At 35.8% G+C, this 27,311-nt stretch overlaps 1 protein-coding gene across 1 annotated transcript in view; it reads left to right on the forward strand.

Annotated features, from left to right (window-relative positions):
- The first annotated feature begins 936 nt into the window (after window positions 1-936).
- LOC149807740 (P-selectin-like) overlaps window positions 937-27,311 on the forward strand; it is a 32,861-nt gene continuing 6,486 nt past the window's right edge. The window contains exons 1-5 of the mRNA XM_089969970.1: window positions 937-1,051; window positions 1,500-1,619; window positions 5,200-5,391; window positions 11,226-11,417; window positions 20,648-20,839. Coding sequence (XP_089826096.1) covers window positions 5,211-5,391; window positions 11,226-11,417; window positions 20,648-20,839 — 565 coding nt within the window. The 5' untranslated portion in view covers window positions 937-1,051; window positions 1,500-1,619; window positions 5,200-5,210. The remainder of the gene's footprint in view (window positions 1,052-1,499; window positions 1,620-5,199; window positions 5,392-11,225; window positions 11,418-20,647; window positions 20,840-27,311) is intronic.

Genomic DNA, 27,311 nt, shown 5'->3' on the forward strand with positions numbered 1-27,311 from the left:
ATAAACCTGACATTATCGTTCAATTAGGCCAGTTATGGCAACCTTCGAAACTGTGTTTCGGCACGTTTGTTACATATAACTGAAATCGATTTAAGAGATAAGAAACTATATGACCCATTTCCATAGCAGCTCAATCCATGCTATCTACCAATATATCCTCCAAGAAGCTAGTTAGGGCTAACATAATAATGATGACGCAGTGGTTGAAAAATAGGTCCCTACAATCCATATTAAGGAAGATAAAGATGCCTTATAATTGCAGGTTTACAAATTGTAGCATATAATGAAATACTGACACAAGATGTTAATGTCCGTTAGCATAATGTATTGAATCATGGCCTCTCATGAAAACCGATGATATTAAGCTGAAAACTCGTTGCACTGAGCAACGTCTGTGTACAAAAATAATACTGATAGTTTGTGAAATCACACTCTTACAAAAGATAGAATATGGGCTGTCGGAGGTCAAAATAAAAAACTTTCAATCGACATCTGAATAATATCGCTAAACAATTTAGATTTTAACTACTAAAGGAAGTCTGCAAAGCTTCGTTGTAATTATAAACATTGATATATGTGTGGTCATTAAAAATTAAAAACTAGCATGACCAGCACTTTATGGTGATATCATTGTATTATAATATATATTAATATTGCCACAAAGATAGAAATTTATATTTATTTTTAATAAATGTTAAGCAATACTTACTCATATGACGCTCCTAACATGGATTAAGGCAAGAAAGGATTGGGTCGAAGTACAAATAAGCAACTTAGCAGCTTTATTTACCAAGTTCAAAAATATATTAATTTCTATGGATACCATTAATTACTACTAATACTTTACAAGTATACAGCACTCTCAAGGAATAAGACAGAAAATATAGTTTGAGGACAGAAAATGAAGCTGTATTCATATTTGTTTTTCCAGACGTAGATGAATGCAGACATGGAAACAGTTTTTGTAACAACAGCGGAAAATGCCATAATACTCCAGGAAGTTTCAGATGCGATTGCTATAGAGGTTTCACTGGAATAAATTGTGAAACAGGTATTACTTTGTCTTCGTGCAAATCTATCTGAGTTAGTTCGAACTAGTTTCTTGTTAAAGAAAATACATCACAGTTGACTTACAGACGTATAAATATTAAATATATAGACATATGAATTGAAATTAATTAAATCGATATAAACCATGTGATAAGAAAGACAATATTTATTCTAGATCTTTAATCAATTACAAAGAATTCACATTAGAGAATTTACGATATCACCTCATATATGACTTATACGTTAGTAGTGAAGAAATTTAGAGCTTTATATTTACAAAATAATGTTTACGATGAAAGTACATTGTTTGTCGGGCACGACATTTGCAAGGTATGTAAATTTGTATTAATTATCTGAGTGAAACTGCAGAAAATATCAGAGAAGACACACATGATGGATTGTATACAAAATATTAATATCACAATCAAAACTTCTCTTTCGTTTTCCAGACATAGATGAGTGCAACGGTCGTAGGAATATCTGTAGCGGACGCGGAAGATGTATCAACAGTGTCGGAAGTTTTACATGCCAGTGCCATGATGGATACACCGGACAAATATGCAACACAGGTATCATTTGTGCAAGTGCCAGTATAAGTTTGGGAGACATTCATTCATTTATAAATCAGAAAAAGACATGAAAAAAGAGTTTTGACATATCTCCCCTGCTCAAGAGTAAAATGACAATCAGAGCCCTTAACATGAAATATAATCAATAAGAAATCGAGCAAAACAATCGAATTCCTATCAAGATCACAATGTTCCAAAACCATTTTGAAAACGAATACAGTGTTTGAAATCAAATATGTATTATATTTTGAAAATGAAACATATTAACGTGATTCTACTCAGTAAACCAACCGCGCAATCTTAGTTTCGTTTTCCAAATTCAACGGTCCAATCCTCATCCAACCAATCCGAAAAAATAATCATACTTCTGTACTCGTTTACAAACCCATTAGAAGCAAAAAGTAGCATATGTGACATCAGACTACTCTCTGTCATACAGAGAAAAAGCAACACTGTAACCTAAACGCCAGCAATGCAACTATATTTCTTCTTTTAACAAGCAAAGGATCCTAACTCACACAAAGCAAATGATGTTAAATGGTCTGGTTGGAGAATCAGCAGCAAAATTCCTCATTTTAATTTTGCAGTTACATAGCTCCCACCCTACACCTTAGGAGTAACGAAGTACCTTGCTTCTTCTCTTATCAGTGGCATATCTTTATCATCACTAAATTAGAGCCTGGTTGCATAGAACTTAAAAAGTCATACTCAGCATTACATACAATGTACAATTTGTTACTACTTTATAGGTTTAAACTAAACAACAAACAAAAAGAGGGAAAACGAACATATTTAACAAATAACTTATTTACCTTGAATGCAATTTATACTTTACATAAAACTTACACTGTTCTAAATAAATATAAAATAGTTCTAACAGTTCTGGAGCAATTGCAACACTATAGGTTAATCCGATTGAATTCAACCGGAATTCCGAAGTATTTTCATGATATAATGCTTTTATGTGCGAATAATGTGATATAGTATCCACGCATAAATAGTGCTGACGTATTTTAATGGAACAATCCAAAACGTCCTTGAATACGTTCAAACTTAATCTAAAATATTGGTTTAGTCCTAAAATCTAAGAACACATTGTTATTCCAGTGAATAATTCAAATAAATAAATCATCTCAAATTAAAACTGAGACAACTAAAATTGATCCCACTTAGACTGAAGAAAAGATATGGAATAAGTAACTCTGTCTTTGACTACCTTAATATACAAAATAACATATAATAACAGCAACAGGGAGAGAGTAATTTTCCCATTAAATTTATTTGCAGAACATTTTACGTTGTAAACACGGTCAGATCCCTTAGTAAATATTTAGTAAAGAAATTATTTAACATCAGGAAGAGCAGGTATTTCCTATGGATATCACCCATTTCCTTGACTAGGATCCAAGTAAAAATGTTTAACTTCGAGTAATATTCTTAATACATAATCAACAATCAACAATTACGGACAATTATTAGCTATGCAACATATTCCTTGCAAAAAAGACATTGGTCAGGAAGTCAAAAACTTATATATATATATATATATATATATATATATATATATATATATATATATATATATATATATATATATATATATATATATATATATATATATATATATATGTGTGTGTGTGTGTGTGTGTGTGTGTGTGCATCTATATATCCTAAGACTTGGACGAACGCCAAGACACAATACAGATTGGTTATAATTCTCTTTCTTCTGCCTCTGTAAATCCTATATCCAAATATCAAATGTAATAAGTGTCATTACAGTGACAAATGACAACTAAAGGCATGATGCAGCTATTTGCAAAATGGAATGGAGATTTAGAACGATAACATGTAGTTCACTTACCCTTGTGCAACGCATTTCAGCTCCCCAATTAGCATATGAATTACAAACTCATACAAGGAAAAGAAAGAAATTGAAAAACGCATTTATTTGAATTTGATCCATGCCTGTTGATTTAATGATCACGTCTAAACAACATATGGCATAGCTAAATTTTGCCCATGATTGAAGATTGCATTTTAATATAGTTATGCCTGACATAGATTTCTAAATCAGATTTCATTTCGAAACCCAGTCTCGATAATGGTCTTGGCTACAGTTTATGTTAATTTTCCATTGGTGTGTTTGTATTGCGTAGGAAAGTCAGGTAGGAGGGTTTTGCGAAGTAGATTCGTAACAAAATCCTGGGAATTTATATAATTCGGAAGAAGTGTACAAGTATCCAGTTTTATCTATATTAATGGTCTTATTTTGTTTTCACTCTGCGTGAATATGTAATGTTATGCGGTATTAAATCTGAGATGAATCACTATTTAAATTATGTATTGAAATTTCAGAGTGCTCATGTAACTGTCTGACGTAAACCTATTTTAGCATTATTGTGAATTGATTCAAAAGAATAATGGACAATGTTATTAGGATACTTCAAGACTGTAGATATCTCATCACATTAAATACCAATGTTACATAATAGACAATAATAATGTGGACTTGGTACAGCATCTATTCTTTAGAAGCTATATGCGCGTTACAATATTAGATAACACGTAAAACGTATAGAACTACACGATTACAAAAGAAAGCTTTATGAAATTACAAAATCAAAAACATGCTAACAATAATAAGGGAAGTATACAGTATTAAGTTGAAATGCTTATTATAGCAGCATTTTCAAGAACCGGAATGTAGTAGGAACGATCATTCTTTAGGACGTGTGATCAAAGTTTCAGGATTACTTTGGATTTAACTCACAATATTTGAAATGCCTCTTAATTTCTTTATTTTATCACTTAGAAAATGAATTTATTTGTTACATCTTACTAAATTTGTTCGTGTTTCTTATTCTGGTTATTTATTTTGTTAATATAGGGTTATAACAACGGGAAGATATTTTCTTTGATAAATATTGTTTAAACGAAATGCTGTTAAAACTTTGATGTAAGCTTACACTAGTCGGACTTCATTTTGTTGGCATTAACGGATAAATAATCTATTACTGGACATTTTATAATCTTCGAAGTCGGATATGATTGGAATATTATTTTAAATGTACTTAATAGCGTGATCATTTGAACAGAAAACACGTATAACAACCACTTGAAGACTATAATTATTATATAACGTCAAAGTTGAACAAATGGATTGTTCATAATATAGACGTTAACGAAGGTAATACTAACGCCATGTAAATTATGCATTTTCAGATGCACACGTCTGTTGTTAGAATACCCGACAAAATCGTTATCAACATGTCCACTGAACCTTTGGAACCAACACTTAAAATTAAATAGGAGTAAGATACGACTCTAATCATAATGATTGCAATGAATACATCCAGATTAGTGCAAATATCGCAACTGCTAAGAAATGGTAATATTTTTTCCATTAGGTAGGTCTTGACATTGTTTCATATTCATATTTATTTCATCCATATTCGTATATTTGTTGAACATTATGTGCACCAATGTCAATGTCTCCACCAAGTGTCATACAGAAGTCAAACTAATCTAATACCCGTGGTATAGATTTCATTTAATGAATATATGCCTAAAACAATTTCAGCAATACAGTGTATGGATCTTGTACCACCAACCCATGGCAATCTAAGATATGAAAACGGGATTGAATATAGGACAAAAACATTCAATTCGACGGTTTTTATGACATGTGCTAAGGGATACCAATCATTTGGAGACACACTTCTGCATTGCCTTGAGTCTGGACTATGGAGCGGATCTTTTGGACATTGCATTGGTAAATACAGCCTTTTATCCCTGATGGGTAGTTTAAACTGTTGCCAAGTTATTATATAACAGAACGTATAATTTAATAAAGCTTCCTTAAATTTGTATTTGCACGAAGTTTATTGTATTTCGATATAGCACATTTTCATATTAAACTTCGTAGAGTATGTTTGGCGTAAACTATTTTTTTTACGTTCAATTTATTGCCACAGTAATTAATTAGCGTTTTTATATGTCTCCTTAAGGGTTTGATATCTGATTCCTATGTAGCTCGTTGTTTGTCTGGGGACTTGCTGTTCTTTTCTACGTCTTAGATCATGTAAAGGTTGACGCTTTGTCGTTGATGGTGTATTATATTTAGGCCGTGGAGGGTTTGATACCTTTTTCCATAATGAACATCATCAAATATGGTTAGTTGTTACATATCCATCGTCGATCGTTTAATAATATTTCACATTTAGGGCAGGCCTTCTGTGATACGTTGATTGCATACAAGGCATTATATATGAACAGCAGCCGACACATCTACTTTAATATAGATAAAAGTACATGCATGCATACACACATACATACATACATACATACATACATACATTCATAGGTCAGTTCATTTTATTTTACAATTATAAAGTTTTGCTTTGAAGATGGTACTGTCTTTATTTGTATAGATCTAGTAAGGTATACCTTTCATTTTACGCGCATAGTTTCGACAAAAGTCATCCTCTATTCGTAAATGAAACTTCCAGTGTCTGGATTTTATTTCCTGGGTATTATTTGGCAATAATTAATTAAAACTCGTGCAATTTGACACTCATGAGAGAAAGATGTACACAAGAGGAGTATTAACGCATGTTGCTTATATACCGCGCATGATATTGTGTACAATAAAAATACAAGGATATAAACTATTAATCATCTCCGCTGGATAAAAGGCCATTTCATGGAATCATATTCATAAAACCAACCATTCTGATATCGCAACGATGGGTGCGCATATGTTCAGTACATTACTATAATCATCTTGTCCATTTAATGGTATATATAATGCTAAGCACGATTCAAAATGAATTCGTGTCTTTATTAAAGGATATCCGTGAATTACCCGCTTAACACTGATGGCTCGAAGCAATGTGAAGCACAAGGAAGCGATAAGAAGAATATGATTTGTGTCCTTAGGCCTGATTAAAATGCATATTAAGCTCTCACCATGAAACGTAATTCGCCAACTTATGTGCTACTTACAGATTGAAATGTAGACAGGTTCTACTCAGGTTCTTACAAGCATTACATCATATTCACCGTTACAACGATATGATGTAACTGTGTTCTGATCTTGATGGTCAGGCGTGATGGCATATGGAACAATGTGCTTCGTGAATTATTGCAAGTCATATGATGTTGATATAATAGTTAATGCTACATCAGTTTCTTTTGCGTCTTTGTTTAAATTACCATCGATATTAACCGACCGAATGGTGAATGTCCAATGAAACACTGGGTGCTGATTCCTTTGAAACAAATATTGAATAAGAGATCAGTTTTCATGACTGTGGTATAGTAGCTTTGAATTGCATTTTATCGATGTTTTTGAAGCATACTATAAAGTTTGAACAGATACCCAATTTCAACCCCGTGAATTGATATGCAAAGTCTAAGCCTGTTATCAATTTCGTGTCGGTTTAGAATTTTCTGGTAGCAATAACAGTCAACTTTTTTTTTTAAGTGTAAGTTGCATGGAAAGTGCAAATTAAAATTTCGTTAATGATCTTTTCTGGGTAAGAATACGCTGTATTGTAAATTTCCCATTTGCTTATTTTCGTAAATCACTACCGCATTGTGGTGTAAATCAATTGTTCTCTTTGTATAAACCGTATGCCAACATATCCTGACCAGTATGCTTGAGAAATAAGCCTACATTACGTCTGTATAAAGTTTTAGTATATTATACATTGACATGTAAAATTTTTTATATAAAGAACATGCTGTTTACTTGAGAAGTTAAAAGGTTCCTTATTAAATAAACTGAGTGATAAAAGAGGAAATTTAAACCTGACGTATTTGATAACGGAGGGTAGTAATAAAACAATTGCACTAAACAATCTTGAATCTTTGATATCTGAAATAGATTTACATGGGGTTAGAAAAGACAAATAACGCTGAGGCTACTAAAAGCATTTTGTTTTATATTTGGTGTTGCTGACTCTTTGCTTCTGACAAACGCTTCATTCCGTCCAATCGTCATTTTTTTGGTAATCTGAACCCATTGTATACTTATTGAGGGAAGAGTGATCACATTAGTCTATTATACATCTTGCCTATTTCGTAGAGGCTATAAATATGACTTTTAAGTATTTTAGTACAATGATTCATATGAGAAAGAATGCCTCAAACGAAAAGGAAAGGTTTGGGTAAAACATAAACAAAGCAGATCCATTATCATTGAGTGAATCAGGAAGAGAACATGCAGGGCAGTGCTACTGGTTCTTTTTTCTCCTTTATCAGTTGATTCATATTTCTTTCATTACAGATGAGCCATATTGCTGAAGTTTTATTAGAATCTATATTTCGTCTAAATATTTATGTTAAAAACGTTGGACATAATTTTATATTTGTTTTAAACATTGTGTAAAAATTGGAATACAATTATGCAAACTATGGCGACGTACAAACATTTGTCTTTCTATACAGCTATATTGGCCACAAAGATCGTATTTGCCAAAATTTCTATATTATCTGATAATGTAAGGGAGGGTAGTACACAAGTCACGAAAGAAAATCTTCTCATGAAGAGGATCCCTTATTTCGAGCAGCACTTAAATTTTTTATGAAATGCTTGATGATCAATATTACACTAAATAAATACCCAAAAACCAAAAGGTAAATAAACAGACAGCAGCGGCTACAGATGCGAACCTATATATGGAGGCAAGAAATATAATATAATGTTTTCCAGTGTAAATTTATCATAATACAACATGGAGTTGTAAATTAACATAAATTTGTGCGATTTTCGCATTTCATATTATACGTATACCTATAATCAGGCAAAAAAATATTGTAGAATCCATCCAAGCTGTTTCATATTCCAAACTAAGAGGAAAACTAATTTCCTTTATTGTTTTAAGTAGCCACGTATCTCTCATATACCATGGCTAATGAGTTCTGTTTTATTCTTGTTTTGCATCCTAGCATGAACGTAAATCTCCCATTGCACTTTGTACACCTTTGTACCAGGGAGATGGGGGATGAGAGATGGAATAAAAGAGCCATGTCGCAGTTGATTCTAATTTTCCTCAAGGATATTCTGACACCTTGTCTGGGATCGGTCACATAAATGCCCTACCTCGTGTAAGCAACAGCACGTGCCCCAAACAATGATTTCGTTTTAATGAAATAATGAGCTCTGAGTATTCGGCGCCTTGAAATCAGGAATGACAAACTGAAATAGAAATTCATTTGCATTTCCTTGTACTATTGGACCCAAATTAAAATTGCACCGGATGGTGCTTGCAAATATGCAAGATGCGCTGGCCTTAAATGTTATTGCACGTGATAGTTCTCGTCCAATGCCTTCTATTCAGAGTTTTGTTTCAGACTATCAGAGACATCAGATGTTTGCTTTCAGAACTGCATCCCACTGACTTATCATACCACACTTATCTTCATGAGGCAGTTCAATAATTAAGACAATTCGCAGTATGAGCAAATACAGTATAGCAAATGAACTTGTTAAATGACCTCACTGAAATCTTCTTTACTTTTGAACTATGGACATATACAACATTTATGCAGCCAAGGCAGAGTTGGTTAATTTTAAGTAATATTGTTTCCCTTTGTACAACCTATGGTTTCGATCTCTGTAGAATGGATGAAACTGAATTGAGTAGCATGTCATACATACCTTGTTAAATAAACATTTTGTGAAGGTTACATTTCATAAAGAAACAATTAGTTTTCAACTGTATTTAATGGCTTTATTTGACAGGTGACTCCCAATATGTCTGTCCAATCAAGCACTGCAAATATATGCATGCTTTATAAGTGTACCTATATATTCATGTATGTGACTGTTCTTGTGTGTGTTTGTTTGTGTGCGTTCGCGTGTGTGTGTAAGAATGAGTGCTTTTAATGGCATTTTTGTTGATAAAGTATATGCATTAAACTTTGTTACAAAAGGAAATTTAAAACATTAATTTGAATACAATGCAATTATGATTTCGTCCTGAAATGAGAGACCATATTTTGTCGATCAGTATTGACGATATTTAGTGTACAATTGTAACACAGCATCAAGTCTATATTTCAACTTTAAATACATTACATCACACTAACTGTATGCCAAGTTATCTAGTATATAATGTCAGACACTCGCAACATCTAAGCATGTTCCAATAGATTGTACTTGTATCTATTTCGCTTTATTACACTTTTCTTGCCTCATACACATTATTAGTACCACATTCATCGTGCAATCACCATTTTATATATGCTGTTTCATGTCTTCTCTTGATATCGAGTACCTGCAATGGAAAACAGGCTCAAAATAATAAAATTCATAATGTTAATGCAACACTTCATAATTTAGTATATAATCTCCACCGTGGAATTGAATCATCATTGTTTGCCTTTAAGTGGTAAAGGAACGAAAATAAGAGTCACAAACGTGTTTCAAAAATGTTTTGTTTAAGCCATTGATTGCAGTTTCTGTCTTGCCATACATCAACATTATTCCATTCGTGTCACTGACCTCACTCTTTTTAAACATGTTGGGGATTTAGATAATACCCTTAACCTAGCTAGGATAATAAAATATTTTGACATCATGTATGTATTAGGAACATCCAGGAAAAACATGATTACTTCTAAAGTATTGAACTGTCTCAGTTTAATGTTTTGGCGAAACACATCTGAAGTCTAGAATCCATATGTTTAATTTAAACCGTTTAATATACACATAAATTGTCCACCATGGCATAGTAATGTGATAAACTAAGAAACAAATGTCCGATTTATTTGAGCTTTCTCGGACATAAGATTGAACCTATGTGGATTCAGACTATGTTAGCTTGTTATAATGTAGCCGATGGTGTAGTATATAGGTCAAATTACTTTGCTTCTGAGAAGAGTTGGAAACTTCAAAGTGACACGGCTTCTTTGTTGCTAATTTAACTGAAATAATCTCAAGATACTGTCTAAGAAATAGTACAATACATTCTAAACGTAATAACTTTTAATACCAAAGCCTTCATTAATCCAGTATTTTCAAGTCGTGGTGTAACTATATTAGGAACTGACATTTGAAAAATTGACAAATACTTTTGTGACCATGAAGCTCCTAGTGCATGAATCAGTATTAATGGCATCATCCAGGCGGCCATTAAGTACTGTGTCTAGATTTATAACAATTCTTCTAAAGTACCTTAATGAAAATAAATCTCCAGATGAAATGGACCGTTGAATCACAAGAACATTTAATTAAATTCATGATATACAGGAATATTTAATCACATAATCACATTCATGACCGCTTAACTATTAAATACATAACAGATTTAATACAAAACGGGGCAGCAATACAGTCAATTATATATTGCCTTTAAAACTTCGGCGTTGAATATTATTTTGTACCTTATGTAATTAGACATTCTATAATCATTTTCATATCAACATATTTATGATTAAAAACTATTGTATCTGAGTTTTAGTCAATGTTGTTGTAGCAAATGTATGGCTGAAAGTTTGAATTTATAAATAATAACGAACATATGTATTGTATATTTTACATAAGAAAGTGAAATATGTATTACAAAAAAGTGTTATATCTGAATAAGTCGTTTATTTCAGTGATACATTGTACCGAACAGCTTGCTCAACCAGACCACAGTGAACTCATTTACATTGGGGGCATTGAGGGCAGTAGAACTTACAATACTGTGGTAACAGCCAGATGCAAGGAAGGTTATAATTTGACCGACATATTCCAGATTCGTTGTAATGAACAGGGGGAATGGGAAGGACCAAGCGGAACTTGCTCGGGTAAATACAATTTATACGCATTTGTACACATATCATTCGAGCAACAATTGTTACATGAAAAGAAAAGAAAAACATATCTTATAACTATTGAGGAAACTACAATAACTAGTTTTTCGTGCCTTTGTAGAAAGTTAATTACAGTTTCCCTAACAATGTCACGATTGCATATGTGCGTAGGTATATATATATATATATATATATATATATATATATATATATATATATATATATATATATATATATATATATATATATATATATATATATGTATATATATACTTTTTGTTTAATAGATATAAGTATAACAATTATGGTTCGGTACGCAAACAACACGTGTTACTTTTAGGCCATTTAAACCGCTGAGATCTGAATATGATGGTGGTACGAGACCGTTTTCGAGTACTCGAAGAAACTCTAATAGAATGGGTATTGTCGTGAATGAGTTATTTAGATTCCAAAATGTCGTCGACTTTAAGCTTACTGAAGTTCTCATACAACTCATTGACAACGCCGAAAAATATCACAACATTTTTTGCTTGTATTATTCATACCGGTCCGTTCATCAACGCGGTATACATTTTGGTGTCCGGATTAGCAATATAGTCTAAACAGAGTAGCACAAGCAAGCATACCGTTGAGATCTTGGTGTATTACTCGGCGAAATTTTTCAAATTTACGAAGTCAACCTGGCGTTTTTCCACCTATAGATTTATCAGAATCGTCTCCGTCGTGTTGAATCAAATAATTGAAAACGTTTTATTTTGGATCGAAAATACAAATACTTCACGTCAGCGACGTGTTGGTGGTGTCTGTAAATCGTAGCGCAAAGGCCTCAATTGTTTAATTAATATCATATATAACGACGATGAATCCCACAATTTTACAGATATAATCAAGCACGTGCGTGTAAGGCATCGCATACAAAATAATAGACGAGTACACGACAAAACAAAGAGGTACAGCAGACGATAATCATCATCGACAATATTGTACATGCGGTGCCTTTACTGGTAGTTGGTGCAACGAAGTTAATATGTACATTATCAGCTACGCCCGTGAAATCGCCTGAGATTGGAATCGGTGTCGCTGTTTTGTCAGTGTTGACTGTGTCCTTAATATTAAGACGAAAAAGCAATGAACATGTGCTCGTTAGAATTTAAATGAACGCACAGAAATATCGTAGGTGACGATGCACGCATGTAAAAATATATCATCGATACACTCAACGGGTTTAAACGATGGTGTAATATTAAAGAGTGAATTTGCTGGAACTGGTTATACTTATTATCTGTATCACAACATAGACGTTAGCGAAAATGTCTTCAAGGAGACAACGTTGCCATATTTAGAATACGTAAGAATAAAATCATGACCGCAGACATAACTAAGCGACTGGAGTAGATTATCGCTAATACAACAAAACCGAGAACCACGATTATATCAGTGACGTAAATGCAGCCGGAATTCGATACTGGTTTCCAGCCCCGATAGAGGAACATAGTTGTCGGTCTTTGAGATCGCACCGGCATAAGTATGACTATTATAGTTGACCAAATATCAGATCAAACTCAATTGGCGTATTAGACGCTTATAATTCACTGGCGTTTGTTTACAAGAGTTGAGAGGGATCCGATTATCCACCGGATTTGAATATCGTGTGAATTTCAACATGATTATATCCAACTGAACAAATCAGTGAGGAATTTAAGCATAGAATTAAATCTATGATGGGAAGATAATCAAAGGACTCTGTCAAAGTACATAAGACAACGCTAAGCTCCCCCATTGAAATATCAGCGCCGGAATCCTATAATTCCCACTGGGTTGTTTACATATATAGGTCGTCGATTCGAACTGTCTTTGGGAGGCCGATGGTAGCACCGGCTTTTGTTGGACCACCACAACCAGAACGATCTGATTTAATTATCGGGCAAGCAAATGAGCATAAGAATTTCAGAGTATATAAGACGACATCTGCAGTGGATAACTAGGGAGAACCGTGATATGTGGGTGATGGTTATATCACAATGTAAGAATGACGGAATCAGAATTAGGTGAAACACATATGTTAGCGGTTTCTAATAAAATACTTATCGATACAATAATTCAAGAGCAAACAAAAACACAAGATGATCTGAAATCTATGGCGTAGCAGTATATACATCACCATTCGAACGATGATTTTAAACCAAACATCATTAAGACAGCACAATATCTGAACCTAGTGAAATCTGATGCAGAATTCGTTAATGCATTTTTGCTAGACATAATAATTCACAAGGGTAATGTTAGGATAGTAAGAAACATAGTATGACATAGAAAGTTATTTCTTGACTTTTCACCAAAATTCAACTGCTTACGTTCAAACTACCCCATCTGGATATAGATAAAATGCAGCAGGATCTCAACAACATAATTCACGAATATTGTCTGAAGATCTTTGAGGTATTGGTTAAAATAAGAGGCCCTACATATATTCTCCGACAACGATCCAACAAGTCGCCGGGCATAGTTATTATCCCGTCGATGATTTATGAAAAGCATGGTTGTGATGCTATAGTTGGTAACTATACCGTCGGTGGGGGGCTCGCCCAGCACGGATATGTTCCTTATAGCTTTTTTTCCAGAGAACCCACCCCGAGGCATTTGATTGTATCGGTATTTACTAAACTTGTTTATTTACGATGTCATTATCCATCGTTGTCACGAATATGATTTAGCTTGACAGACCAGGTTTTCAACTGATTGACATCCTCGGGAAGATACAGAACGTCAATTTGTATTTGAGTAACAGACTGTGAAAAAATAATATATAATGTATCTTGTTTTTATATCCCATCGTATTTTTGACGTAGTGATCGCTTGATATGGATGCCTAATTCAAGCAATCCAAAACAGGTGGTCTTAGTTTTCATGCACTTTCGCCTACCGCCGTTCGATGTTTATATTGACGAGACATATCAAATCTGATTCTCGTAATGGCTCTAGCCATTGGAACAAATTTAGCAATCTCGCTATCATTGTTGACACTGGCGGGTAAACCAGCCAGGAACAATACCATTTCGCGCTGAAGTAATTTGGTAATTATATATTCTGCCGCTAGTGTATATCAACCCTCTTCCATTCGCTGCTGTATCTTTTCAAAGTCGTCGTTAATTTTGCTAGCAATAACTTCACGAGCGAGACCGACTTGTAATTTCACACTCGTGGAGATATTTGTGTTAATATTGTCTTGAATCTTTTTATAGTAAAATATTTTGTTAATAATAGGAGACTCCACCACGGCGGGCTTAGACAAATATTATAAAGTTACTCTACGATAAACGTATTGTTGGATCATGTAAATTGGTTGTAATGAATCCATGTGGCGTTTTCTGAGCGTGTGCAAATAAGTTTTTAAACTTATTAGTGTCCATGTCGCCGGGACAACAAGTTTGATGAATATTTCGCAGTTTAAGTTCATAAACGCCGTTGAAGATAACCACACAGGTGCAGTTATCTCTGTTCAGTTTCGGAATCTGTGCGTACCGCTGTGTAACTTAAATGATAGCTGTGTTTCTATTCTGCCTGGTGAAAACATTCTTGCTGGATTTCTTTGTTAAGCATGGCATCATCAAAATCCATAGGATTAGTAATGCTAGCATTAAGATCTTTGATCGATGGTACGACATTGATGCCGGTGATAAATTCGACAGTACCTGAATTCTCCGCGTCTTCATTGAATTTCTTAAGATTATCATAACATCACTGGTCGTCTGTGGAAATCGCTACTAATTAAAGTGTGTCCCGTTTGAACCACCCCATTATCACGTCCAGCAGAAATGGACTTTTAACAGGCCTTGACGGACCAATGATAATGACTTGAATACAGTTTGGAAACGACGGATCATGTTTGAAGGGTGCTTGCTTCAAAGGTCAATTACGTTCATATTGGAGGAATATATATTATTAATGGTCATAAGGATATATTGTGTCCCATACAAGGCTGTCACGGATACGACTACCTTAATTAAGAGCAACATCGACGAGGAATAACAGGCAAGCTCTTACAGGCAAGTGTGTTCAATGTGACTTAAAAATATAAGTTTGTACGAGGCGATGAATGACCACCGGTACCAGTGGGTGATATCTCCGCGACACTCGGAAAATTGCCAGGAACTGCATGGTTTTCTATCCTGGTGAGAAACATGTTCCGGGAGATAATTGCTATGATCCTGGAACCCGACTTCACATCAGACTTGACCAAAATAATCAGCCAAACACGAGCAAATTTCCAGTAAATGCGATTGATCAAGCGCGTCATACTCATAATATCGCGTAAAAAAAACAAGGTCTCCAACAATGAAATATAGCTGATGTCAATAATAAATCATGCGAATATAGGTCACTAACTGGTGGATGATATCAGCTATTTCCTCAGAGGCAGGGAAATAATTGTCCGATAATTTTACTAATGGAATTGATTTGTTATAGACCAGACAGAAAAAGGATGATGGAAAGTTACAGTAGCGATTATCAAACTCACCGTTGCCTCAGGCCTCTCGATTGATTGTCTCGACAAGCAATATGGCAAAAGCACATTCCGCCGTCTATGAGGATTCAACATAGTTTTATGTGAATACTCCCAACGAAGTTACTCAGACAGAAATTGTGTTTTTACTACATGTCACTATTACCGGCACATCACGCAAACGACAGAATCGTACATCCAAATTCGCGTTGACAGTCATTGACGTTGCAGTCAGATACAAACTAGCTGAACCGCTATCGACTAATGCATCAAGTGAATTCTCCACTGCGTTTAAACAAATGTATTACCGTTCATTCGGGCTTCCTGTCAGACTTCTGGTCATGATTGCTGCAGGTTGATCAGGGCAAAAACTTTATTGGTGCAGCATGATCGCTGATGCAACAACATAACGTGGCAATCAGAGGCGGAAACGCCACTGGACATCTTGATCAGGCAAATGGTGAACGATTTAAGCGAGCACCTTTTGAAAGATTGTTTGGAAATCAATACGCTCAGGAATTACTGAGCAACGGAAGATATCTTGAATGTGTTGCGAGACTGCCTCGCTTTATAGCCGCGTAAGCCAACGAAGTCACGTAAGGAACTGCAATGGAATAATCGATGCAATCGCGTCAAGAAACACATACCGGCTAAGCGTGAGCTACTCGGGGATGATATCTGTGCTTGGCAGCAATGTTACAATGCGATATTTATGCGAATTTTGTAAAGTTGCAGGTGGTTGAAAAGAGGAATCGATCTTATTTGGAGATTAACCACACATAAAATTTCCAGCCTGGTAATAACTTCGGTAGCCCCACAATCGACAGACTAGATTCGGTTGATCCTCATGGTGGATTTGACATTGAACGATTGCAGATAATTCCTGAAAACATACTATTACCCCATACTGTATTCACGATAGCAACAAAGGACACTATCTAATCCACGTCGGTTACACGGATGGTGCTTGCAAATATGCAAGATGCACTGACCTTAAATGTTGTTGCACGTGATAGTTCTCGTCCAATGCCTTTTGTGCAGGGTTTTCTTTCAGACGATCAGAGAAATCAGATGCTTGTACGACTCCAAAAGCTTTTCGGAGTTCGTTTGGAAAGGCTTTCAGAACTGCTTCCTACTGACTTATCATACCACATTTATCTTCTTGAGGCAGTTCAATAATTTAGACAATTCGTAGCATGAGCAAATACAGTATAGCAAATGAAGTTATTAAATGACCTCACTGCAACCTTATTTACTTTTGAAATATGGATATATACAGCATTCATGCCGCCAAGGAAGCGTTGGTTAATTTTAAATAATATTGTTTTCCTTTGTACAACCTATGGTTTCGATCTCTGTAGTATGGATGAAATTGAATTGAGTAACACATCATACATTCCTTGTTAAATACACTTATTTGTGAAGGTTCCATTTCATAAAGAAACAATTAGTTTTCAACTGTATTTAATGGCTTTATTTGACAGGTGACTCCCAATATGTCTGTCCAATCAAGCACTGCAAATATATGCATGCTTTATAAGTGTACCTATATATTCATGTATGTGACTGTTCTTGTGTGTGTTTGTTTGTGTGCGTTCGCGTGTGTGTGTAAGAATGAGTGCTTTTAATGGCATTTTTGTTGATAAAGTATATGCATTAAACTTTGTTACAAAAGGAAAGTTAAAACATTAATTTAAATACAATGCAATTATGATTTCGTCCTGAAATGAGAGACCATATTTTGTCGATCAGTATTGACGATATGTAGTGTACAATTTGAAACACCGCATCAAGTTTATATTTCAACTTTAAATACATTACATCAACCTAACTGTATGCAACGATATCTAGTAAATAATGTAAATCACTCGCAACATCTAAGCATGTTCAAATAAATTGTACTGTCATCTATTTCGCTTTATTGCTTTTTTTTGCCTCATACACATTATCAGTACCACGTTCATCATGCAATCACCATTTTATATATGATGTTTCATGTCTTGTCTTCATATCGAGTACCTGCAATGGAGAACAGGCTCAAAATAATAAAATTCATAATGTTAATGCAACACTTCATAATTTAGTATATAATCTCCACCGTGGAATTGAATCATCATTGTTTGCCTTTAAGTGGTAAATGGACGAAAATAAGAGTCACAAACGTGTTTCAAAAATGTTTTATTAAAGCCATTGATTGCAGTTTCTGTCTTGCCATACATCAACATTATTCCATTCGTGTCATTGACCTCACGCTTTTTAAACATGTTGGGGATTTAGATAATACCATTGACCTTTTCAGGATAATAAAATATTTTGACATCATGTATGTATTAGGAGGATCCAAGAAAAAACATGATTACTTCTAAAGTATTGAACTGTCTCAGTTTAATGTTTTGGCGAAACACATCTGAAGTCTAGAATCCATGTGTTTAATTTAAACAGTTTAATATACACAGAAATTGTCCACCATGACAAAGTAGTTTGATAAACTAAGAAACAAATGTCCGATTTATTTGAGCTTTTTCGGACATAAGATTGAACCTATGTGGATTCAAACTATGTTAGCTTGGTATAATGTAGCCGATGGTGTAGTATATAGGTCAAATTACTTTGCTTCTGAGGAGAGTTGGAAACTTCAAAGTGACACGGCTTCTTTGTTGCTAATTTAACTGAAATAATCTCAAGATACTGTCTAAGAAATATTACAATACATTCTAAACGTAATAACTTTTAATACCAAAGCCTTCATTAATCCAGTATTTTCAAGTCGTGGTGTAACTATATTAGGAACTGATATTTGAGAAATTGACAAATAATTTCTGATATTTGAAAAATTGACAAATAATTTTGTGACCATGGAGCTCCTAGTGCATGAATCAGTATTAATGGCATCATCCAGGCGGCCATTAAGTACTGTGTCTAGATTTATAACAATTCTTCTAAAGTACCTTAATGAAAATAAATCTCCAGATGAAATGGACCATTGAATCACAAGAACATTTAATTAAATTCATGACATACAGGAATATGTGATCAAATAATCACCTTAATGACTGCTTAACTATTAAATACATAACAGATTTAATACAAAACGGGGCAGCAATACAATCAGTTATATATTGCCTTTAAAACGTCTGCGTTGAATATTATTTTGTACCTTATGTAATTAGACATTCTATAATCATTTTCATATCAACATATTTATGATTAAAAACTATTGTATCTGAGTTTTAATCAAAGTTGTTGTAGCAAATGCATGGCTGAAAGTTTGCATTTATCAATAATTGTATGATGGCATCCGTTAGTCTCGAGAGACGATGGAACTAGGCCCATGAGAAATGTCCCGGTTAGTGGTTGTTCAGCGTCCGCTGTGGCTATGTAGTCCATTGCGGGAGTGGCAGTCCCGGCTGCACTTGCTGCACTTGACGGTTGCGTCTGGTGTTGGTTGGAACTGCTTCTTCTTCCTCTACGATCGTCTTTCATCATCTAGCAAGCGTTGCTTGTCCTCTCCGGCTTTCAGACCAGTGATCATAGCATGTCGCCAGCTTGATCTGTCTAGAGTGAGCTCTTCCCAGGTGTTGACATCGATATCAAGGGCTTTCATGTCGTGCTTACAGATATCCTTGAATCGGAGATGTGGCCGTCTGATCGACATTTTGCCAAAGGCGAGTTCCGACTAAAGGATGTCTTGGGGATCCGTCCGTCATCCATCCGAGATACATGGCCCAGCCATCTGATGCGGCGTTGGCGGAGGAGTGTGATCATTCTGGGAATCTTGGCACGCTCAAGCACCCCGTTGTTTGTTACTCGATCGCTCCAGGTGATCCCGAGTATGCGTCGGAGGCAGCGCATGTGAAAGGATCTCAGTCTTTTCTCTTATAAGGCGTACAGAGTCCAGGTTTCAATGGCGTACATAAGAGTGCTTAGTACCCATGCAAGTACACGGTGATCTTAGTGTTCAAGGTCAGCATGCTATTGTTCCACACTCTCTGCGACAACCTGGAGAGAGTTGTTGATGCCTTGTTGAGCTCAGCATCGAGCGAGAGGTTGTTGGTGATGGTAGAGCCGAGGTACATGAACTGACTCACCACCTCAAGTTCGTAATTTTTGATGAAGATGCTTGGGGGTTCCGCGTACTGAAGCATCACGTTTGTTTTCTTTAGGCTTATGGTTAACCCAAGCTCATCGCATGCTTTAGCAAATCGGGCCATTAGGCGCTGAAGCTCAACTTATGTGTGCGTGGCTAGAGCAGCATCGTCTGCGAAGAGCATGTCCCTGATGGTTACTTCACGCACTTTGCTCTTTGCCTTCAATCGTGGCAGGTTAAAGAGTCTACCATCTGATCGTGTGTGCAGGTAAATCCCTTCTGTGGACGTCCCAAAGGCGTGCTTGAGCAGGACTTCGGAGAAGATGCCGAAGAGCGTGGGGGCAAGGACACAGCCCTGTTTAACTCCACTGCGGATGTCAAAGGGGTCGGATATTGAGCCATCGTACTGCACTGTGCCTTTCATGTCATCGTGGAAGGACTGGATCATGCTTAGCAGCTTTGGAGGGCAACCAATTTTCGCCACGATTGTGAAAAGTCCGTGTTTGCTGACCAGATCGCGCTAATCTCTGCGCTTTGCAATAATGACCAACATATTTATTGTATATTTTACATACGAAAGTGTAACATTTATTACAAAAAAAGTGTTATATCTGCATAAGTCGTTTATTTCAGTGATACATTGTACCAAACAGCTTGCTCAACCGGACCACGGTGAACTCACTTACATTGGAGGTATTGAGGGCAGTAGAACTTACAATACGGTAGTAACAGCCAGATGCAAGGAAGGATATAATCTAACCGAAGTATCCCAGATTCGTTGCAATGAACAGGGGAAATGGGAGGGAGCAAGCGGAACATGCTCGGGTAAATACAATTTATTCGCATTTGTACACATATCATTTGAGCAACAGTTGTTAAATGAAAAGAAAAGACAAACAGATTTTATAACTATTGAGGAAACTACAATAACTAATTTTCTAATTTTTCCTGCCTTAGTAGGAAGTTAATTCCAGTTTCCGTATCAATGTCATATATATATATATATATATATATATATATATATATATATATATATATATATATATATATATATATATATATATATATATATATACTTTTTGTTTAATATATATAAGTATTACAAATATGGTCCGGTACGCTAATAACACGTGTTATGTATTGGCCATTTCAACAGAAATACGTCACTAGGTATTTACATGTTGTATGAATCATTGCACCGAAGGGTTACGGTACGTCGTAGTGGTTAAAATGTACGGTACATTACTATATATACTGAAATAATGTATATCCAATGACCCGTGATGCGTAATTAAATCATTCTTGTGCTAATAATATAATGACTTGTTCTGCGCTAACAATGAAAGTTTGAACATCCAAGATAGCACATTAATTAGAGTAACTTAAAAAATATGACCCCGATTCACGCTTCTGTCAAACTAACTTCAACTGCAACAACATCACGAATCTCAAATGGAATTTACAGAAGGTATAGATCAGTCATTTTAACCAATTGTTGAGCCAACCCCAATAATTCTTGCAACAATCAAGGCAACACAAAAAGGTCTTACGTTACCCTGGAAAAGTGCTGATGGTCTACAAATCAGGCTATAATGGATGTAATTACCGACGATTACGAAAGCGATTGATCAATTAGATCGACGATAAGAAAATAACATGCTTTTACACAATGTTCAACTTGGACCTGAAACAGTCAAGAAGATCATTTCACGATTGCCAGTATATACAATTATCTACGGAGATGAGATTGGTAATGAGTGTTGTTCAAGGTTTATTTCGAAGGCGCCCCAAAAGAGATCACGATTGCAAAACAATTAGACTGTTGGTCGAACTAAGGGTTTTGGCGATTTTGGTGATACCACTGATAAAGCATTCTAGTCGATCCGAGAGAGTCTTATGCGATTAATACGACGAAAGATTAATACGACGAAAGGTTAATGCGACGAAAGGTTAATACGACGAAAAAATCAGTCCCAGCACCAAAGTGCTACGAGCAAGTGTCAGTAAAATAATAAGTCAAGCCGCAAATGAGCGGCTGAAAGAATTAGTTGGCGTACTGTCACTCAGGTTGCCGCTGACAAAACAAGCTGCTGATATATAAAAAACTATACGTGTTCAATTTTGTCTTAGATGATTTCAATATTATTGCAACTATGACACCATCATCCACTAGAGTACAACGTCGCCGCTATTTCATGGATAGCGGTGGTAAGTCGACATGGTTGACAATTACCAATGACTCAGTTACAAGCACATCACATTTATTTGCATGGCACAAAGCAGCTGAACAGGTAATTTCTGCGCCACGACATACATTCGTTGCATTTCAAGCGAACGCAATATTGGAATATCAAATATGAAACCCCAGGTGTTTTTGAGGTTTAAGGGTGTCTACGATTTCACTAGGGATAAACGGAAACCAGCAACACATCCGAAGACAAAATATTGAATTTCGAACATAACAAAGTAGCTTTTGCGTGCAATAGTTAGATGCCATGTATTTGGTGTTATCAAAAAATTGATACTGGTCTGCATATATATTAGCGTGATTCCTCATCTTTGTATCCATTCTATCATTTATGACAGGAACATTTCGATATTTTCAGACAATCTGTCGTTGACATACACGTGCGAGATACTGTTGATAATATACCGCTTGGTCTTGGTGGTTATAGCGCAATCGCTGTCATATTATCAGACAACACAATAAACAATATAGTTCGAAATGGTTGGTGGACGAAAGAGGGTCGTAGATGCACTAGTATAGAATATGAGTTCACCGTCGACATTGTAATTCAATAATTCATACTATTATTACTGATAGTATTAAGTCATGTAAACAAGTCAATATAACCCTAACACTTGGTCAGATTTAAAAAGCTACAATCGGCATTAAAGAGAACTGTGGAACAATTAAATCAACGGAGTTGCTAAGCCCTAATGTAATGTCGCTTACCTGACGTCAGCTCAGAAACTACATTGACTCAAAAAATTAATGGATGGCGTGCGATCTGTGATACAGCAAAGATTGGTGGTATATTTTCAGTTCTGTCGCGATATCGGCGCTGATAACTGCTAAAGCCTCACCTGTAAATAAAGCAGCCTCACTCGGTTCACTTGGAACGACTGCCAGCATAGCATTGAAAAAGCGACTGGAAACGGGTTAAAAAATCAAAACCAAGAACGGGATTTTAGATTACCATGAACACGGTACGGCCAATTTCCATGACTGCCAGGACAGTTTCGCTAAAACTCCCCATGTCTAATTTTGATTTACTTGATGCAGCTCGGCTAATAAACATAAAAATCTTCAGAGGTATTTCATGCCTGATGAGAGGTAGAAACAACTAAACCGTGTTGTTGCTGAAATAATGAATCTCGACGGCCGTCCTGGTCCAGGTACTCAGTTGGTTGAAGACGCGGTTTATCCATGTGGTGTAGCTTATTTCGATTCGGATATGTCAGTGGTACTGCCCTTTCCCCCAACTGGTATTCAATATTACTAACGCATACATTAACGGATCCACCCACATGCGGTCCAGAAGTATTTACTGTACTTACCGCCCTGTCAATGTCATCAGCGCCGCAGTATAATCTCGTGCATGAGTACCCCAGCGGTCGTTTGAAACAGACTAGGAGTTTATAATGATAAATATTTAGGGAAGATCTGATAAAAGCAAGGTCTCCGGTGACATTGATTTGTCAGGGTATGAAACACGAGATGAACTTCCTGATCTTATGACCGGAGTTGATCAATGTGATGTTGCGGAGTTTCAGTTTCAACATGGGCAGATAAAGACGGGCAGTATTACGTGGTACGACCAGCGATAATTTCCCGGTGTAGACTGATAGTGGACATTTCAGAGTCTCAAACATCAATCAAATGATGTCACTAAAAGCTTTGCTAAACCATGCGATACAATGACTGGTGAATTCAACATGAAAGGAAACATAATTGTTATTCTAAGAGTACCAACATCATACTATGACGCTGTTACGAAGACATACGTAATCACTACCATCTTAACTACAACGAGTGATACAAATAACTACGCTGAGATCTGAATATGATGGTGGTACGAGATCGTTTTCGTTTCTGAATGCAACTATCAGATCATTAGGGTGCCATGAGTTCCAGAAGTCATTGGTCGATGTCTATGGAATTACACTGCGGATTATCTCACACTGAATCTTTTCGGCTGAATTCTAATTAACGCTTTTAGTTCTCGTAATGTTTCATCACTTGTTCGGTGATCTATCAACATTTCCTCGTAATAATTGATATGTCTTGATTAGCCAGCTGTGTGGTGATTCTCCCGTAAACGGAGGAGGTCGCCCATTATCGCCGCACATGATAGCACAATTTTGTTTCGTTTCTAAATAAGCAATAAAATATTTCTAACATTTCTTTGCACACAAACATATTTCGTCCCAAATGATGATTTTGGGAATGTTTCTCCTCTCTCATCCGAATTGGCGTCTACGCATCTCCCTTCCAGCTGAAGGAGCTGTGATACATGTGAGATTTAACACCTCTATGTTTCATCTCCCTGCCAAACCGGTGAGCTGGTGTTAGCATTATCATATCGGAATTTATAAATGATTTTAACACACTCTTTGTTTTACCAGAACCACTAGGACCATTAATGTGTATCTATTTATGTCGTGAAATGCGAACATGACGGTTGTGGTAATTTACGGCTACAGTAATACTCAAGATGAAGTTTATAATCTGCAAATTTATAAACATTACGTGTAACCGGACGAATGTTTGCTGCAAACTCAAATGATTCAGTCTCGGCAAATCCATTAAGATCCGTTGACGGCAACTCTGGTCATTTCATGTTTTAGATGACCAAACCGTGAGAAATACGGCTCACATTCATCAACTCCAGGAAAAGTAGCGGGCACATAACATCAACGCAAAGTGCATCAATGAGATTATATTTTTGTTCCAAAGGCCTCTTTGCCAAAATTAAATATATGAACCCGATTTATCATCATGTAATCTCCGCGCTGTTTAGCGGCATGAATTGTTTTTCTTCGGCCACACAAGCAACCATAGACGAAATTGTAAAATAATTATTCAGCAAAACATCTGCGACATTTATGTCGTCGGTGTATTTTAGAACCACCTGTTTAATTTGAGCAGGGAGAGATTCTTCGCGATAAAGTTTACTTGACGAAACAGGAATTGATAAAACCAAGATGTGAATCCTGATTCCGATTCTGGATCAATCTGAAACCAGCCAGACTGATACAGTATCTTGCTGACTAATATTAAAAATTTATTCAAAACTATTACCACGTGGTAAATTCTAGCCGTTTATTTTTCGACGAATATTTTGGTACGTTTGCCGTCCACGCATGGGCGGTCTGGTCAACTAACACTATCTGGGATCCTGTTTTGCGATAGTTATCGGAAACTGTAATCGCTTTTCCAAAATGTCGATGTCTTCCATGCTGGCGTCATTGTCTTTAACACGATGTGTCCATTTGGTTATATTTTCGTGTTTCTGTCAGTCCATTTCCATGTCATCGTAAGGCGTTCATAAAATGTTGTGATCATTTGAGCCACATAATTTAAGAAGTTCGTATCGGTTGAAGAGCATTAATATCCAGCTCGTTTCAACAATAAAGTGCGTAAACAACAGTAGTCGCACGAAATGAGTTTTCATAACATGGCTAGTCAATGTCTTTCAGCATTCTCGGTTCATAATTTTTATCTGCGAAAGTGATATGCTGGACACGTGCTAGTAATTATTGAACAAAGGCTAGTTTATCCCGGATATTACATGTTGGCTATCCTGGCTGCCATCTCGTTCGACAATATATTTAATTAACTAAATCCCTTTCATCATCATCTAAACGGTCAATAATCAGCTCTGCCCATCGGTAATTTATCGCAGCATCAATGAACATACCGTCATAATCTGTTCGTGTAATTGTAAATCAAACCGTGGGTGTTTTTTCTTATTGGCTACTCGATCGAAACGAAACCTGACCGCCGTTGGTTTAATCATGGATAATCTTATATAGTCTTTCCCGGTAGTTTCAAACGATTTAACCTGATTTCGAAAATAATTCTAGGTCCGTTTTTGACTTAACAAAGGGTTGCCTATTACCGGTGAGATTATGATACTGTTCATGCCATCTGTTTCTGCTACAGTGCACCTGCCCATTGTATAATTAAGGCAAGTTTTCTCCAAAATTGATCATTATCACCGAATATTTTTTCATAATGTTACGAGCCAAAAATACGTGTAAGCGGCTTATGATTGTATTGAAAACAACTTGCTTAAAAGATGCTTTAATGCGTTTTGTATATCTCATTTAGCGAGTGTCGGGCGAGTAGGTTAAGGGAAACAACCATGAGCGGAATGCGGAATGGGGGTGAGGTGCAAATTCAAACATTGTTTTCCTTGTAGTGGTAGAAAATACAGATAGCTAAAACGATACTATGAACGACGACGAACCACAACAAAAGAAGTTAAAGATTATCTAAGTTGAAACTCATAGATTTTTCATGCTTGAAAACCGGTCTTATTTAGTACCAAGAAAATTCGGATCTATCGAAACGGTATAATAAAAAACGTCTGTTTTCAGTATAGATATGTAATATACCGTATTTGTTTACCTACTAAACGACCCACTGGAACATCTTGCGGATAAATTTATATGACACTTCCAATAATAACAAGAAATTACCCAGATGTGCGTATCCGGTTCAATGTCCTCTCGAGGCTAACAATAGCACACGTCATTATCAGAACAGTGGTATAGTCCGATACAAACAGATGTACTGATAAAAGCCGGGCTAGAAAAACACTAATAAATCACAGTGATATATACACATATGTGTTCGAATGATATCTTAATTAAGTGCATCACGTTTGAAACATGCATATTGTGTTAATGACGCAGTAGGTGTCTATATGAATCTCAAAATATATTTCTTACAACTAGCTAGTTTAGCAAGGTTGGAAGTTTTTTCAGAGGCCCGTTGGTCGCCAAGTGGAAACTGTGTTTGTGTTCGAGTCAAGCGACGGATAATTTGTCAGCGTTTCTCAAAATAAATATTATAATTGGGTGGACGGCAGCGTTCGGCTGAGAAGGTGTTAAAATATCAATGGGCGGGTAATTGAAAAACTCATAATTTAGTCCAGGTGAAACTTGCTTCGGTCTCCCCCAACCCAATAGGGTGTTCATTTCGCACCCTTGGTTCACTTAAGCGGATGCTTGATTACAAATTAATAATTATAGCTATTAACAATAAATGTAACAATTACTCGTGAAA

Source organism: Sinohyriopsis cumingii, chromosome 1 (assembly GCF_028554795.1).
Source record: "Sinohyriopsis cumingii isolate HCF-2022 chromosome 1, ASM2855479v2, whole genome shotgun sequence".
NCBI classification, from domain to species: Eukaryota; Metazoa; Mollusca; class Bivalvia; order Unionida; family Unionidae; genus Sinohyriopsis; species Sinohyriopsis cumingii.